The 15204-nt window shown below is 53.6% G+C and overlaps 1 protein-coding gene across 1 annotated transcript in view; it reads right to left on the bottom strand.

Annotated features, from left to right (window-relative positions):
- Nphp4 (nephrocystin 4) overlaps positions 1–15204 on the bottom strand; it is an 85264-nt gene that overhangs the window by 40688 nt on the left and 29372 nt on the right. The window contains 2 exon segments of the mRNA XM_052178300.1: positions 4322–4504; positions 14504–14630. Coding sequence (XP_052034260.1) covers positions 4322–4504; positions 14504–14630 — 310 coding nt within the window.

The following is a 15204-nucleotide window of genomic DNA, read 5'->3' as shown; positions in this document are numbered from 1 at the left end:
CAAGACAGGGCTTCTCTGTGTAGCCCTGGTTGTCCTAGAACTCACTCTGTAGACCAGGCTGGCCTCGAACTCAGAAATCCGCCTGCCTCTGCCTCCCAGAGTGCTGGGACTACAGGCCTGCGCCACCACCGCCCGGCCCTCTTGTGGAGATTTTAACTTGCTTCTTTTTAGTTCTAAAATCTCCATCCCGCTCTCCTCTGCACCCCCCCCCCACACACACACACACACTCTCTCTCCACAACAGTGTCAGCACCTATGTGCACAGACATTTTCACTGTTTTGTTTTAAGACCCTTGGTAACCAACCTTTGATCCACCTCAGTGTTGCTCTTGGATACACTTGTTACCAGGTGGACTTCTAGTACTCAAGTTCATTTGGATTATATTGCCCTCATTTTAAAGATTAGTAGTTACATGTCTATGGCTGCTTTACAGTCCATGAAGAAAAAACATTGACACTGTGTATCAGCAGAAATCAGCCCCCTGGGATCAGGCCCCAGCTTGAGACCACAGTAACTGTGGGCGCTGGTGTCCACATGAGTGCCCCGCTCAAAGCTTCCTCAGCTTCCTCCAGAGTCCTGCCTGCCATTGTCCAGGGCAGCCCTAGGACTAGACAGAGTCCACCACACACACACACACACACACACCCCTCAGGTCTCAAACGCCCTGGCCTGCAGTTTAAGGTCAGATCCACACCCATACAGCTTAGGATAAACCTGGGATTCTGTGAGCAGGTTGCTTACAAGCCCCTCCCTTGTAAGTGCTGCCCAGTTCCCCAGGAGCCTTCAACATTCCAGCCACGCCTGCTATGTGCATCCTACCTAAGGCCCGGAGCTGTGTAAAGAGGACAGGAGTGTGAAAATAGGTAACGTGTTCATCCATCAGTTGAGGAAGTCAGTGTGTGATGTCTACGGCCGATAACGAATAGCACACAAAGGGAACTATTTCAACATCAAAGGTAAATAACTGTAAGTCACAGTAAGAACTGGAAGCACCGGCTTCTGCAGATAGAAGTCCTTTTAAAGAATTATTCATCCAAAGGAAAAAGACAAGACAAGAAAGGGACAAGAGCTAGGGGAAACCCAGCCATGAGATGGAACCTCGCTTCACAGCTAACAGTAAAATAACAGTGGACAGCAGGGCCCCAGAGTGAGCTTCCCAGAAACAATGTAGCCTCTCCAGGACTGCTATTGTCCTTGACTGACAGCTGCCATTTCCGCTCTGCTTTCCTCTCTGCTTTCCTCTCTGTATCCATGAGAACGTTCTAAAGGCAGTCTCTGAACAAGCAAGGGGCTGCAGAGCTGGCTGGGAGAGGGGACAGGTAAGGCGCACCCCCATTCCAGCTGGTCTCACTTGGCCAGAGTTGGAGCCACCAGGAAGAAACTCTCAAAGAAGCCATGGTGCTTTCCCAGTGCAGGAGTGGAGACAGAGCCGGTGGCACCACAGCACACTGCTGTCATCCACACTGTCTGCTCAGGGTGCTGGTCTTCAGCCACAGGAGCTTCTGGCCTAAAAAGCCTTCAGCAAGGTCTGTAGATGCTGGCTGCCACAACTGGGGGTGCTACTGACATCTAGTGGCGGATGATGGGGATGCAGCCAAACACACTCCAGAGCGAGTGGGCGATCCCCAGCCTCCCCCCACCACACACACACACACACACACACACACACACACAAATGTTACTCCTCAGAAATGTCAGCATCTCTGGGACTGAGAGAAACAACTCAGAATCAGTGTTCTCCACGGGAAATGGACATGTGTGTCACAGAGCAGGTCAAACTTTCAAAATGCTAGTGCCTGGTACAGTCTGCACACTCAAAGAGGGAAGGCGGTGAAGTGGCCAGACTAGCTGTAAATGTGACAAACATTTACATCAGACAGACAGACAGACAGACAGGCAGACAGACAGACAGACGGAGACAGAACAGAGAGAAAAAAAGACAGAGAGAAAGAAAGATAGACAGTCATACACAGACAAACAGACTGAGACAGAGATATAGACACAGAGATAGATACACAGAGAGAGACAGACAGAGATAAACACAGAGGGACAGACAGACATAGAGATACAGATGCACAGAGAAAGACACGGAAATAAGCACAGAAAAACAAAAACATAGAGAGCAATAGAAACAAAGAGAGACAGACACAGAGATACAAACAGAATAACAGAGAGGGAGAGAGAGAGGGGGAGAGAGAGAGAGGGAGGGAGGGAGAGAGAGGGGGAGGGAACCGTACAGAGGCAGAGAGAGACACACAGGGTAGGAGGGGAGAAAGGAAGTGAGAGAAAAGAGGGAGGGAGAGATGGGGAGGGGGGAAAGGTAATGGCTTTGAGATTTCTGATGGTGATTTCATAATAAGGGCTCAAACCAGAGCATATGGGAATACAGCAAAATATGGCCCCATAATGAGAGACATTGCTCATAACAAGGAAACTGCACCATCAGCTGCTCCCTGATGCAGGTCCCCAAAGCATCAGGCAGACCATAAATAACAACACTGGAAATAACAGCTGTTGCTAGATCAGCACAGACGTGACACTGTGAAATGGCAGGTACGGCCCCTCTCCCTGAGAGAGAGGAAATGGGCGCCAAGGGCTCTGTGCACTGCTGAGACCCACACTATGGGCACCACACGGAAGGGCAAGCGGGCCCTGCCACACCCTAGAGGGCAAGGATGGACCCCAGACACGGGCCTGAGCCAAGCCACAGGTCCACACCTGTCCGTGGTGTCCTGGGTCACTTGACTTCCAAGACCACAGCTTGGGCAGGGCAGCCAAGGTGACACGCCCATCCTGGAGCCTCTCCCGACCTTCCATGCCTTCCAGGTTGGAACTCAGAGAAGGCCACAGTCAAGCAGCCCTGTCAGCCTGAGAGTCTGCTGGGCCTGAGCTCCACACGCTGCTGGGAGCCGCGAGGCCCACCGTGGGAACGTGCGGGGCGTCGGAAGCCGCCGGGGCCTGAAGCCAAAGCCCTTTGCCTTTCCTGGCAAAAGCCACCAGACGGCCCCCTCTGAGACACTAAGACATGAGGCACATGCCGAGGAGCAGCTCCCCACAGATGTGCACCCCAGCCCTGCAAGGCATCTGGAGGAGGAGGTGTGGATATTATCAGACCCAGGACGAAAGGACGCAGAAAAGGCTTGCTCATGAAATATGAAGAACACGCTGCTCACCGTGAAGTCTTAAAATAAATAAACTTGCACTCGGTAGGCAAAGTGCTTCTGTGTAAGGGTAAAGGGCTGAGTTCAGTCCTAGGAACCCACAGGAAGCTAGGTGTGGTAGCACACAGGTGTGGCAGCACACAGGTGTGGCAGCACACAGGTGTGGCAGCACACAGGTGTGGCAGCACACAGGTGTGGCAGCACACAGGTGTGGTAGCACACAGCTGCAGCCACAGCACTGGGGGAGGAGAGGCATGATGATTAATATATGCTTGGCCCAGGGAGTGGCACCATTAGAGGGTGTGGGCCTGTGAGAGGAGGTGTGACCTTGTGGGAGGAGGTGTGGCCCCTTCAGAGGAGGTGTGGTCTTGTTGGAAGAGGTGTGGCCTTGCTGTGGTGGGTGTGGCCTTGTTGGAGTGGGTAGGCCACTGTGGGCATGGGCTTTAAGATCCTCCTCCTAACTGCCTGGAAGCAAGTATTTAGCTAGCAACCTTCAGATGAAGATGTTGAACTCTCTGCTCCTCCTGCACCATGGACGCTGCCATGCTCCCACCTTGATGATAATGGACTGAACCTCTGAGCCTGTAAGCCAGCCCCAGTTAAATGTTGTCCTTATGAGAGTTGCCTCAGTCATACTGTCTGTTTACAGCAGTAAAACCCTGACTAACACAAGGGGAGACAGGCCCGGAGCGGCCAATCAGCACACTCCACGTTCAGGGAGATTCTGGGTCCAAACACGGTATGGAGAAGGACACAGGAAGACCTCTGACGCCTCTACATGCATTCTCATGGAAACTGCACCCACATACCACACACACAAGCACATACATACGCACGCATGCACACACAGACATATACACACACACAAGCACATACACAATCACATACACATGCATATGCACACACACAAGTACACAAGCACACACGCATGCACGCACACACATATACACACAAGCACATACATACTCATGTACACACACATATACACACACATACACACATAAGCACATACATACGCACACACAAGCACACACACACATACACACACAAGCACACAAGCACATACAGACACACACACACACACACACACACACACACACACGCACTCATGAGTGCACTTGCTACAGGCATGTGAGAACCACACCTATGAAGTACTTACCTCCTCGGAGCTCATGCTAGCGGAAGGCACCTTATAGACCAAACAGCGTGAGGGGTTCTGCTGTACCCCACCCTGAAGAGGCAGTGTCACCTTTCCCGGGGCCGCTTCCAGGTCGGGGTTCCAGACAGCCCATCGGACCATGTGCATGCACGCCAGGCTGGGTGTTGAGGTGGACGAGCTGGCCTGGAACGGGAACAAATCATGGCCACGTGAGAGTGCGCAGCGGCAGCCACCTGACAGGGCGGCAAGCCAGTGATGTCACCACACAACCATTCCAGGAGCTCAGAGCAGCAAGGGCCTAGGCCGCCTGTTCCATCCGAGGGAGCTGAGGCAGGAGAACACAGCCTTTCCTGATGCCCACCAGTCTTACGACCCATCAGTTTCCTCCTATGGCTCACGGCAGGATGTCACTCTAAAACTTCACTCCTTGGGGACCTTCCTGCCCATCTGTAACCCCTCAGAGACTGGCCAACCTCTCCTGTAAATATGAGGGAGAAATACATGTATATATGTGTGTGAGTATGTATGTGTTTATGTGTGCATGTGTATCTGTGTATATATGTATGCATATATATGCGTGTTTGTGTGTGTAAATGTGAGGGAGACATACATGTATATATGTGTATATGTATATGTGCGCATGTATCTCTGTGTATATATATGCGTATGTATGTGCTCACACGTGCATGCATAGGTGTGTGTATATGTTTGCCTGTATCTCTGTGTGTATATGTGTGTACACGCATGTGTACATGTGTGTGTGTGTGTGTAGGTGTGTGTATATGTTCACGTATGAGGGGTGGAGGTGCATGATCAACCATGCTTAGGGTTACCAGCACACACCTTCATCAGCGCCTGAGCACGTCATCCTGAGAAACACACAAGAACCGGAAAGGCAATCCACTGTTTCCTGGATTAGTGCCCCCACCTTTCCTCAGTGAGCGGTCAGATCAACAGGCAACCCTGGGCTCTGGGATGTCTGTCGTCTGCACAGAGTCACCTCTACAAATCCAGACATGGAGCTCAGCTCAGCGAGGTACCCTGAACTTGCCCTCTTCGTCCTTCTAAGTAAGATTACAGCCAAGTCCCAGTCTTTGTGGAAGCCAGAGACACCACTCAGCCCACCAAGAGGCGTCTGCTTTGGATGGGAGCCCTGAATGGCAGATCCCGAGCTGCCAGGATGGTGTGGACCCCGGGGCCCACGGGAAACAGTCAGACCACAACAAGGCGGCTTGTGTGGAACCACTGACCCAGTCTGGAAGGCCAGGGGAGGGACTACCGGCTAGCCGGCTTCCCACCAGGATGCGCCCCAAAGCAACACGCCCATGGCGGTAGGAGGTGCCCATGGCGGTAGGAGGCGAGGGAGTTAGAACACAATACTGCCCCCTCCTAACACTCCTGGGTAGCTGACCAGCAGACACGCAGGTTAAGGACCACACCAGATGAGATTGCTCACAGCCCTAGGCAGCAGGCTTGGGCTGCCCAGGTGCAGACAAGGGTCCCTGAAGGCAGCAGGCAGCAGCACAACCGTGGAGTGGGGGACACACACCTGGGTGACCTGGAAGAGGGGCCTGGCACACAGACAGCACACGCTTCACAAGCGCCAGCAAGGGCGGCAGAGCTCTGGCCCTGACTGAGGTCCTGACAGACGCTGCTCACGTGACTAGAAACAAGGCATGGCCAGGTCACGGTCACTGCCAGACTTGAGTACACCAGGGCGCCAGGCAGATGCCACACACTCACAGGAAGGTCTCTGCTCAACCAAACCATAGCCAAGTTCAAGGGTCAACCATAATGAGACTCTGCCTGCTGTGTGCTCTGTGTATCCATGAGAGGAAACCCCAAACCAGCAGTCCTGACTGCTGTCTTGTTATGTGCCCAGGCTTCAAACCGTGCAGACCACAGGGCATGCCGGGCCTTCCCCACAGCCAGATGGTGGGTCTGGGTATTGTCACTCCCATTCCTGTTGCGGTGTCAGTGGGGTTTGGGTCCCTGGTCATTGAGTGGAAAAAAACAACAAAAAAAGCAAACAAAAAAAACCCCAAAGTATAAGCAAAGAATCCAGAAAGTGGGAACCTTCAGTATCAGACGACACCACACAGGGATCTACCTGCTTCTACCTCCTGCCCCAGCCTGGGTACAGTTCTGCCCTTCATGGGCAGGACAGATTTTAGAAGGCAGTGGGTAATTGCAGGGCCCCAGTCAGCACTGGTGATGGCCACTCCTCTCAAAGTGCAATCACTACACTGGGAGCTAGAGCACTCGCCAATAAAACACCTTCAACTCAGTATTGGCTGGGCAGCTTCTGTAAACACGGCTGCTCAGGGTGACAGGATCAAAAACAAACAGAAATCAAAGTGTCCCTGAGATTGGTGCTGCGCCTTCTGGCTTTGTTTCTCAAATTAGATGATCCTGACTTCCAATTTTCCAGCTTCGTGGTTTGCAGTGGCTGTTTAGTCCTTGATCAATGGAAGTCTCTTGTGTGCGGAGTATCTGTCAGTCAGATAAACTTTCACTTCTGCCTTTGGCTTTAATGGCTTTACCAGAAAGAGATGATTTGCGAGCTTGCAATCCCTTCTGAGACCCGACAGGGTAACGGAGAGCTGGTGGCGGTCCGACTCCACCCAGCCAGAGGCTCCTGCTTCCGGACCCTTCCCCAAAACAGGCTGCTCTCGCGACCCAGGATTTTTACACTTAGGATTAGCTGATACCACTGTGCACCAAGCAGTCCCAGCTTGTCAGGAGTCAGAGGCAAGGGGACTCCTTGAGGCCAGGAGTTCAGGGACAGCCCTTGGGGATAGAGGACAACCCCATCTCCAAGGTAAACAAACAAACAAACAAACAAACAAATAAATAAATAAATAAATAAATAAAATACTAACTTTATAATTCTTTATCTTGCCAAATCTAGATCAGAATTTACACGTCCTCAAAAGAATAAGGAAAATGTCCTGTGAAACGAATAGTTTTCATTTAGACATTTTGTTTTTGTTTTGTTTTGTTTTTTCGAGACAGGGTTTCTCTATGTAGCCCTGGCTGTCCTGGAGCTCACTCTGTAGACCAGGCTGGCCTCAAACTCATAAATCCCCCTGCCTCTGCCTCCCAAGTGCTGGGATTAAAGGCGTGCGCCACCACCGCCCAGCTTCATTTACACTTTAACTGCAATGGGTGATGGGAAAGTCAAGGGAGCACAGATGGGTCACGAGTCACCGAAGGAGCACAGGCGGGCGGTTAGGGACTGCAGGACCATGTCACCAGACAGGCATAAGAATGGTAAGGTTGAGGAAGCTCAAACCCCAAGAATCTCAGATTTGAGACTGGCAGGAGTAGAGACATTCCCCACCTGCCTCTACCTCTGGAACACGGTAACCATGACATCCCACTGAGCCCACTGAGGACTGTGGGCCCTGGGTCACGTGGCATAAACACCTGGAGTTCTCAATGCTAATGATGTCCTTAGCTAGCCCTTGCCCTGCAGTGTTCAGCCAATGAGCTTCCCTTCCTGAGCATTCCTTCCCAGAAAAAGGTATTTAATGCCTGGTTCACCCAGAATAAAGTGTAAGCATTCTCATCCGCCATCAGATAAAGCAGTTTGAACAAGCAAGGACTGTCTCTTCATCAAGAGTGACTGAAATCTCTGGGAGAAGACCTTCTCTCCTCCAGCTCCTCCCTACTTACTCAGAATCAGCCCTGTCTAGGGCTCTGCCTTCCCCTTCCTTCCTGCCCAAAGTGTGGATGCCCTGAGGGGGGAGTGCATGGACAGGGGGACTCACTCACACACACACATACACACACATGCACATACATACACATACACACACATGCACACCCGTGTGTGGGCACACACATACACACACATGCATGTACACATGCACCCTACACACACACACACACACACACACACGCATGCACAGACACATGCACGCACGCGCACACACACATGCACACTCGTGTGTGGGCACACACATACACACACATGCATGCACACATGCACACACACATGCACACTTACGTGTGGGCACACACATACACATGCATGCACACATGCACCACACACACACACACACACACACACACACGCATGGACACACGCACGCACATGTACACACACATACACACACGCACACACATGCACACACACATACACACACACATACACACGCACATGCACACACATGCACACTCACATGCGCGTGTGCACACATACACATGTGCACACACGTACACACACATGCAGACACGCACGCACCTCCTACCAGCACTCAGGTACACAGGAGACTGGGAACCACAGCATTCATCCCAGACGCCGCTGTTTTCACTTACAGGAAAACAAGGACAGTGGACTACCCATTAGGGACTTTGCCCTGCCTTCTCCTGGTGGCATGCCCGGCAGCGCCCCTGGCACCCCAGTGGAGAAGCAGGGTGTGGCCTGTCAATGGGTCGGAAACAGGGTTTTCTTGCGGAACTAAAGTGTCAGCAAAGCCACAAACAGAATCTGACATTGACCTCTGGAGACGGTCCAGCCTAGGGTCCCGGTGGCAGGCAGGCTGAGTGGTGGCCCACAAACCTGTCCCATCCTACGCCCTGGAGCATGGGGTATGTCAGGTGTGGCCGGCATTAAGACACAAGCTCATCCCCGGGGAAGCCAAGCTAGTTGGAAGCCAATGGTAAGTGCAGGGAATCACTCTGGGACAGGGACAGCAATGTGCCCTCGGAGCAGAGGGGCCGGGGTGTGGATGAAGCCAAGGACAAGCCCGCAAGAGCGAGGATCGGCCTCTTGCAGGGGAATGCGCCTGCCGAACCCTGCTGTGCCGGTGGATTGACTGAACCTGTGGCTTCCGAGAATGGAAAAGCAAATTCTGCTACTTGAAGACACCAACCAGCCTCGGGGCTTGACACGGTCCGTCCCTGGTGGCTATCCTCGGATTATCGTGAAGACAGACGGGTCTCCTGTTCCTTTGGGTGCTTTATCTCCTCAGATGTTTGCTGAGGACCCTGTCCTGCTGCCTGGACCGCCATGCCATACCTCTGAGTGTTATCTGCTGGGACAGTGGCGTTCTCTCTGGGGGGGGGGGGAGCCACCCACACTTGCTCACACTTGGTACTGAGGCCACTTCCAGAGACACGGGGACAAGCCCAGAGGGACGAGCCGACGCTGAGACCATGTCGGGCCCCTGGCTGAACGCAGTCTAGAAAGACAGACTGCCATGGTGGGTTCTCTCTGAATGCTCCCAACATCACACCAATCACAGACAAGAAGAGCAAAAAGCAGGGGGGGGGGGCTGCACTGGGAGAAAACTCCATCAGAACAAGGCTTGCTAAGTCTGATCTCTAGAACCAATGTTTAAAGAAGAGGAGGAGGAGGAGAAAGAGGAGTTAGTGGAGGAGCTGCAACCAGGCATGGTAGCCCATGCTTGCAACCCCAGCTCTAAAGAGGTACGACTTGGGGATCCCTGGGGCTTGCTGGATGGCCAGTTAAAGACCCTGTACACACACACACACACACACACACACACACACACACACACACGCACACACGCACACACACACGCACACACACACAGTGGTAACTAGCACACAGGAATGACGGGGCATCCTCTGCACACAAAGCAGACTGGCTTAAGTGACCATCACCCCTGTGAGGGAGGAGACGGTAAAAAGCATGGAGCATCGTGGGGGCCACTGAGGGGGCCATCGCTCAGACCCCAGCCAGGACCCTCAGCAATCCTGCACATGGTGGGAGGGGAAGGCTCTGACCTTTGCACCCTAAGCCAGGGCCCACACATAGCAGCAGATGTGAGACCCACATGGAGCTCAGGGCCCACTGATCACCCCACCCAGAAGAGCACACAGGGGCTCAGACAGCCTGAGTCCAGGGACAGCCTCAGAAAACGTGTTCACTGTGACTCCTCGAGTTCTGGGCCACTGAGGCAAGTTCACGAGGCTAGGACCCACAGTGTCCTGGAAACAGGTGGAAGGAGCACGAACCTCCTCCCTCCTCCCTGCCAGCCCTCCAGCAGAGGGTCCCCAACCAGGCAGCATCAATTACACATCATGACCTAGCGCCAACGAGGGGTGCTGTGAACTTGGCAGCGACAGCCGGCTAATTCCCCTCACACACGTATTCACAGTGGCAAAGGCGGCCTGCGAACCCGTAATTAAAGTCATCTGCTCTCCCATGTGTGACCCAGTGACGGGCTGTCACGTAAGCTCTCAGTGGTCATTCATTAAGCGGTATTTTCCGCTCGTTCAACTAAGCACGGCAGTTATTTTTAGTCATAGGCACGAAAGAAAGTTCCACAGCCTGGAACAACGTGACACTCATGATTGGACAAGGCTAGCAAAAAAAAAAAAAAAAAAAAAAGTCAGCTCCTTTCTGTTCTTCTGTCAGGAGCTAAGAAAAAGAGATGGGTTGTCCTGGGTTGCAGGTGTGACTATGGTGTGGACAGGTAGGGGCCGCCACCCATAAAGCCTGAGCCGGAACCAGCGGCTGCAGACACCTAGATACCAGCAGCATGGACAGCACTGAGTCCCAACTTCTGCTTTCCCTGAGAGCCGGTCCTGCCTGCTCCTGCTCCGAGAGGTGAAGCGGAGAGAAGAGGTTAGGGCAGAGGAGGAGGCAGGAGAATGAGAAGAGAAACACACGCACGAGCACACGCGCACACACACACACACACCCGGGGCGGGCTGTGGGCAGAAGAGCCGTGGGGAAGCTGATGAGGAAGATCGTGACGGGGGTGTTTGATTTGAACCTGCTATCTCACTCCCAGCACCGAGTGCTCCACCCCACTCCTCCCAACCCTAACTTAGGAGTCTAACTTAGGAGAGGGCTGGAAGGAAGCTGCAGACAGGAGTGGACATCTCTTGAAAATAACGACTACGCACATGCGCTTCCGTTAGGTGTGAGCGAGAGACAACTCGGCACGTGGGTCAGCCGCGTGGAAAACCAAATGCCCATGAGTAAACCTAGGGGGAAGCGGCCAGATTCCACATCTGTGCCACGGCAGAGCTGAGGACACACCTGCTACACAGGCCAGGCGGCAGGGGTTTGGGGCCCCAGAACCCGTGTAATCGGGGAGCACACGGGCTGGCCGGCTGTGTTGGTAAGCTGTGTTTCTGGCTGGTTTCACATCAACTTGACCCAAGCTAGAGTCATCTGAGAGGAGGAGCCTCAGCTGAGAAAGACCTGCATAAGGCTGGGCTATAGGCAGGCCTGCAGGGCATTTCATTAATTAGTGATTGACGTGGGGCCACCCTGGGCTTTCGTTCCTGGGGTCTATAAAAAAGCAGGCTGAGCCAACCGTGAGGAGTAAGGCAGGAAGTGGCGCCCTCCGAGGCCTCTGCATCAGCTCTGCCTCCGGGTTTGAGTTCCTGTCCTGACCTCCTTCCATGAAGGACAGTGACGTGAAAGCGTGAACTAAGTGAACCCTCTTTGCCCCAAGCTTCTCTTAGTCACGGTGCAACAGTAACGTTACCTAAGGCAGTGGGCTTCCGGCTAGCTTGAGAAACCCTGTTCAAAATGGAAAGGGATTGATCGATCGAGAAGGCTCTAGACCAACCTCAGGCTCATGCCCACACCAGAGCATGCACGCGCGCGCACACACACACACAGAGGCACACGTGCAAGCACACCACACACACACAGAGAAACAGTTTTACTATGTCTGGCAAGACGTGTTTGTGCAGCCAAGGGGGCAGGGCCGCAGGCTCTTGGTCACCTGATTGGCCGGGAGAGAAGGTGCCCTCAAGGGAAGCAGGATTCAGAAAGTTTGCTGGACTGGAGGGTGCACGTAGTACACAAAGGAGCACTCTGCAGACACACATGCGGAGCAGCGAGGGAGGAGGAGCAAGACGCTCTCAGGTGGGTCCCTGAGGCGGAGTGAGGGACAGGCGTCGATCAAAGGCAGGAGACCTTCAGCTGCCGCCAAGCAGAAAATCAAAGAGGGCTCTTCTAAAAACACAGGCCGTCCAGAAGGACCTCTGGGGCAGTCCCTGGCTACGAATCTCATCTCTGACAGAGACAAGAAGGAACCGAGTTCCGTGTTTAGCAAAGACTCAGATTCGGCAGAGCAGAGGGAGCTACAAGCAGGCGAACAGACAGACAGATGCAAAGCCACTACTGGCGGTGGGAGGCCAGAGGCAGAGGCCCCAGCTAAGTAGTGGATACTGCAGTCCTCAACGGGACTGAATTAAGAAGCACACCACAGCCAACAACCAGACGGCACAACAGGAAAGGCACTTGTGGCCGACTCCGGGGAGTCTGATCCCCCAGGACCTACGCTGTGAAGAGAACCAACTCCCAAAGCCGCTATGCACACGCACACCACCACAAACAAAATCAAAAAGAAGATAGGAGACGTGAGCGCTCCCTGTATGATCTCTGTAGCGCTGGTGCTGTGTGCTTCGTGTTAGTTATTTGTGCCTGATGAAGGGATTGGGATGCTAGAGTGACTGCTCCAGCCCGCGCACATGCACTTGGGAGGAAGGGCTCACTTCTGTCTCCCACTCAGCATGGCAGGGAAGACACCACGCAGAGTGAGCGTGCATGCCTCTGTAGGAAGAACATCAATAAATACATAGATATCAGGTTACAACAGCTTCTTAGGGATTTGGGGGAGGGGTTATGTCACATGGCACCCTCCAAGCAATGTTTTCAACCCTACATGCCTAGGGAAGGCAGTTAGTTACCCTGACATGAACTCACAACAGGAGGCTGCCGGGAAAGCCCGCAGTTGAACCCTCGCTGCATTCCCATGGGGTATTTTTTGGGGGGGAGGGTGCCATCATCCATTCAGTTGGCCAAAATTCTGGGACCATGGCTGCATACTTCAGAGCTTTGCGGAAAGGGGGTTCCATGTGGACCGACACGGTATGGTGTCAGCCGGGACACTCTACATCTTGGGCCACTCACAACCCAATCTATCCCTGTACTGGCTAGTTTTGTGTGTCAACATGACACAGGCTGGAGTTATCACAGAGAAAGGAGATTCCCTTGAGGAAATGCCTCCATGAGATCCAGCTGTGGGACATTTTCTCAATTAGTGGTCTTGGGTTCTATAAGAGAGCAGGCTGAGCAAGCCAGGGGAAACAAGCCAGTAAGGAACATCCCTCTATGGCCTCTGCATCAGCTCCTGCTTCCTGACCTGCTTGAGTTCCAGTCCTGACTTCCTTTGGTGATGAACAGCAGTGTGGAAATGTGAACTGAATAAACCCTTTCCTCCCTAACTGGCTTCTTGGTCATGCTGTTTGTGCAGGAATAGAAACCCTGACTAAGACAGTCCCCAAAGACAAAATGCAATGACAAGGCTTTGGTGGCCTTGCTGAAGAGTGACATTTAACAACGGCTGCGCTTCCTGGTCTGTTGTTCATACTGAATGAGTGCTGGATACCAGAGCCTGCGCTGAGACCCAGGTGGCTGGGAATGGAACGGGTTAGACTTCGAGCTGCTGTCCTCCCTGACCCAGATGGTCTCCCACCTGCCCGGACGGGCCACCTGCAGGCACGCTGTTCCCAAGAGGGGATTGCGGCTCTCAGCTCCTCCCATGAAGCACAATGTCAAGCCGGAAACCAGGGACAGGAAAATGGCAAAGCCACTGCGGCAATGTGTCCCCAAACATGGGGTGAGAAAACACGGCGAGTCTGGCTCTAGGGAGGGCGCTGTGAGGGGATCTTATTGCTAGAGCAAGGCAGGGCTTTTGGTGACCACAGGAATGAACTGAGAAATGTCCATCCATCCAGGCTGACTGTTCCATGCGGTGGTGGCACCTGCGGCGAGGAGCTGAGCCTAGCTAGTCACAGAAATGACAAAAGGATTACATGTTCTCTCAAGTGATCTGGAAGAAAGAACGCCCCCCCCCCCCGAGCGATAACCACAGAGCTGCCTGCTGATGGGACACGGGGTCTTCACACACTTCCGTGCACCCTCCCGAGGGTCAGAGGGTAGGTAGATGGCTCAGGACAGGAAGAGAGCTGTCATGATGCATGAAGCTTACCGGGCCATGTCCTGTCACCGGCCCGCAGAGTATCCAATCCCCAGGAAGACTGTGAGATCAGAGTGAGGCTGTTTGCCAGCTCCATGGGCTACGTCTGTTACCAGGGCTTTTAGTGAGAAGAGACACTGACACCCACCAGGTCTCTCAGCGCAGAGCTGGCTGCGACAGACAGCCAACACGAGACACTCACGCTGGCGTCCGCTCCTGAGGGGCGGTTGAACACGTACTCCAGCTGGAAGACAATGGCGAAGGCCGGGTGGCTGACCATCTCCGGGAGCCGCAGGTGGCTTCTCAGAACTAGAGCCTGGTTTCCGGAGCTGGTCAGGAACACAAACCAGGAGGGGTTGGAGCGAGGGATCCATCCCACCTGTGTCCCCCCCCCCCCCCCCGCACTTAGCTCTGAGAGTGTCCCCAGAGGCGAGGGAGGGTCCCCCAGCACTTAGCTCTGAGAGTGACCACAGAGTCGAGGGAGGGTCCCCCCTACCCCCCCCCATGGCTCCAGCAGGCTAGCTGAGCTCTGCACACCACTGACGGATGGGGTGTGACACACTACAGTGATGACTCCATGGGTCCCAGACAAATGGGACTCAACACAGTGTAGGACTTGAAGCCTTCGTAAAGGAATCCCAGGGCCCATCTGGGTGGTGTGGACAGGGCTCTTCAGACCCTCAGCCAGAAGCTTCTGAAGCACTAGCTCCAAAGTTGTCACAGCAAAAATTGGGACTTTTCTAAGCGTCCGTCCCTGAGGTTTATACCTGCCGGGTGTGACTGAGGGGCTGGGGTTGACAGAGAAGCACACCTCAGGGCAAGCTCACACCACACACTCAACTCCCTGATGTCCCCCGGCCCCTGGCAGCTCCCTCTGCCTTTTGCCACCTTGGGTGAAGGGGG

The sequence above is a fragment of the Apodemus sylvaticus genome, chromosome 3 (assembly GCF_947179515.1).
Source record: "Apodemus sylvaticus chromosome 3, mApoSyl1.1, whole genome shotgun sequence".
Lineage (NCBI taxonomy): Eukaryota > Metazoa > Chordata > Mammalia > Rodentia > Muridae > Apodemus > Apodemus sylvaticus.
The sequence above is the reverse complement of the archived record's forward strand: the minus strand, read 5'-3'. Positions and strand labels throughout refer to the sequence as shown.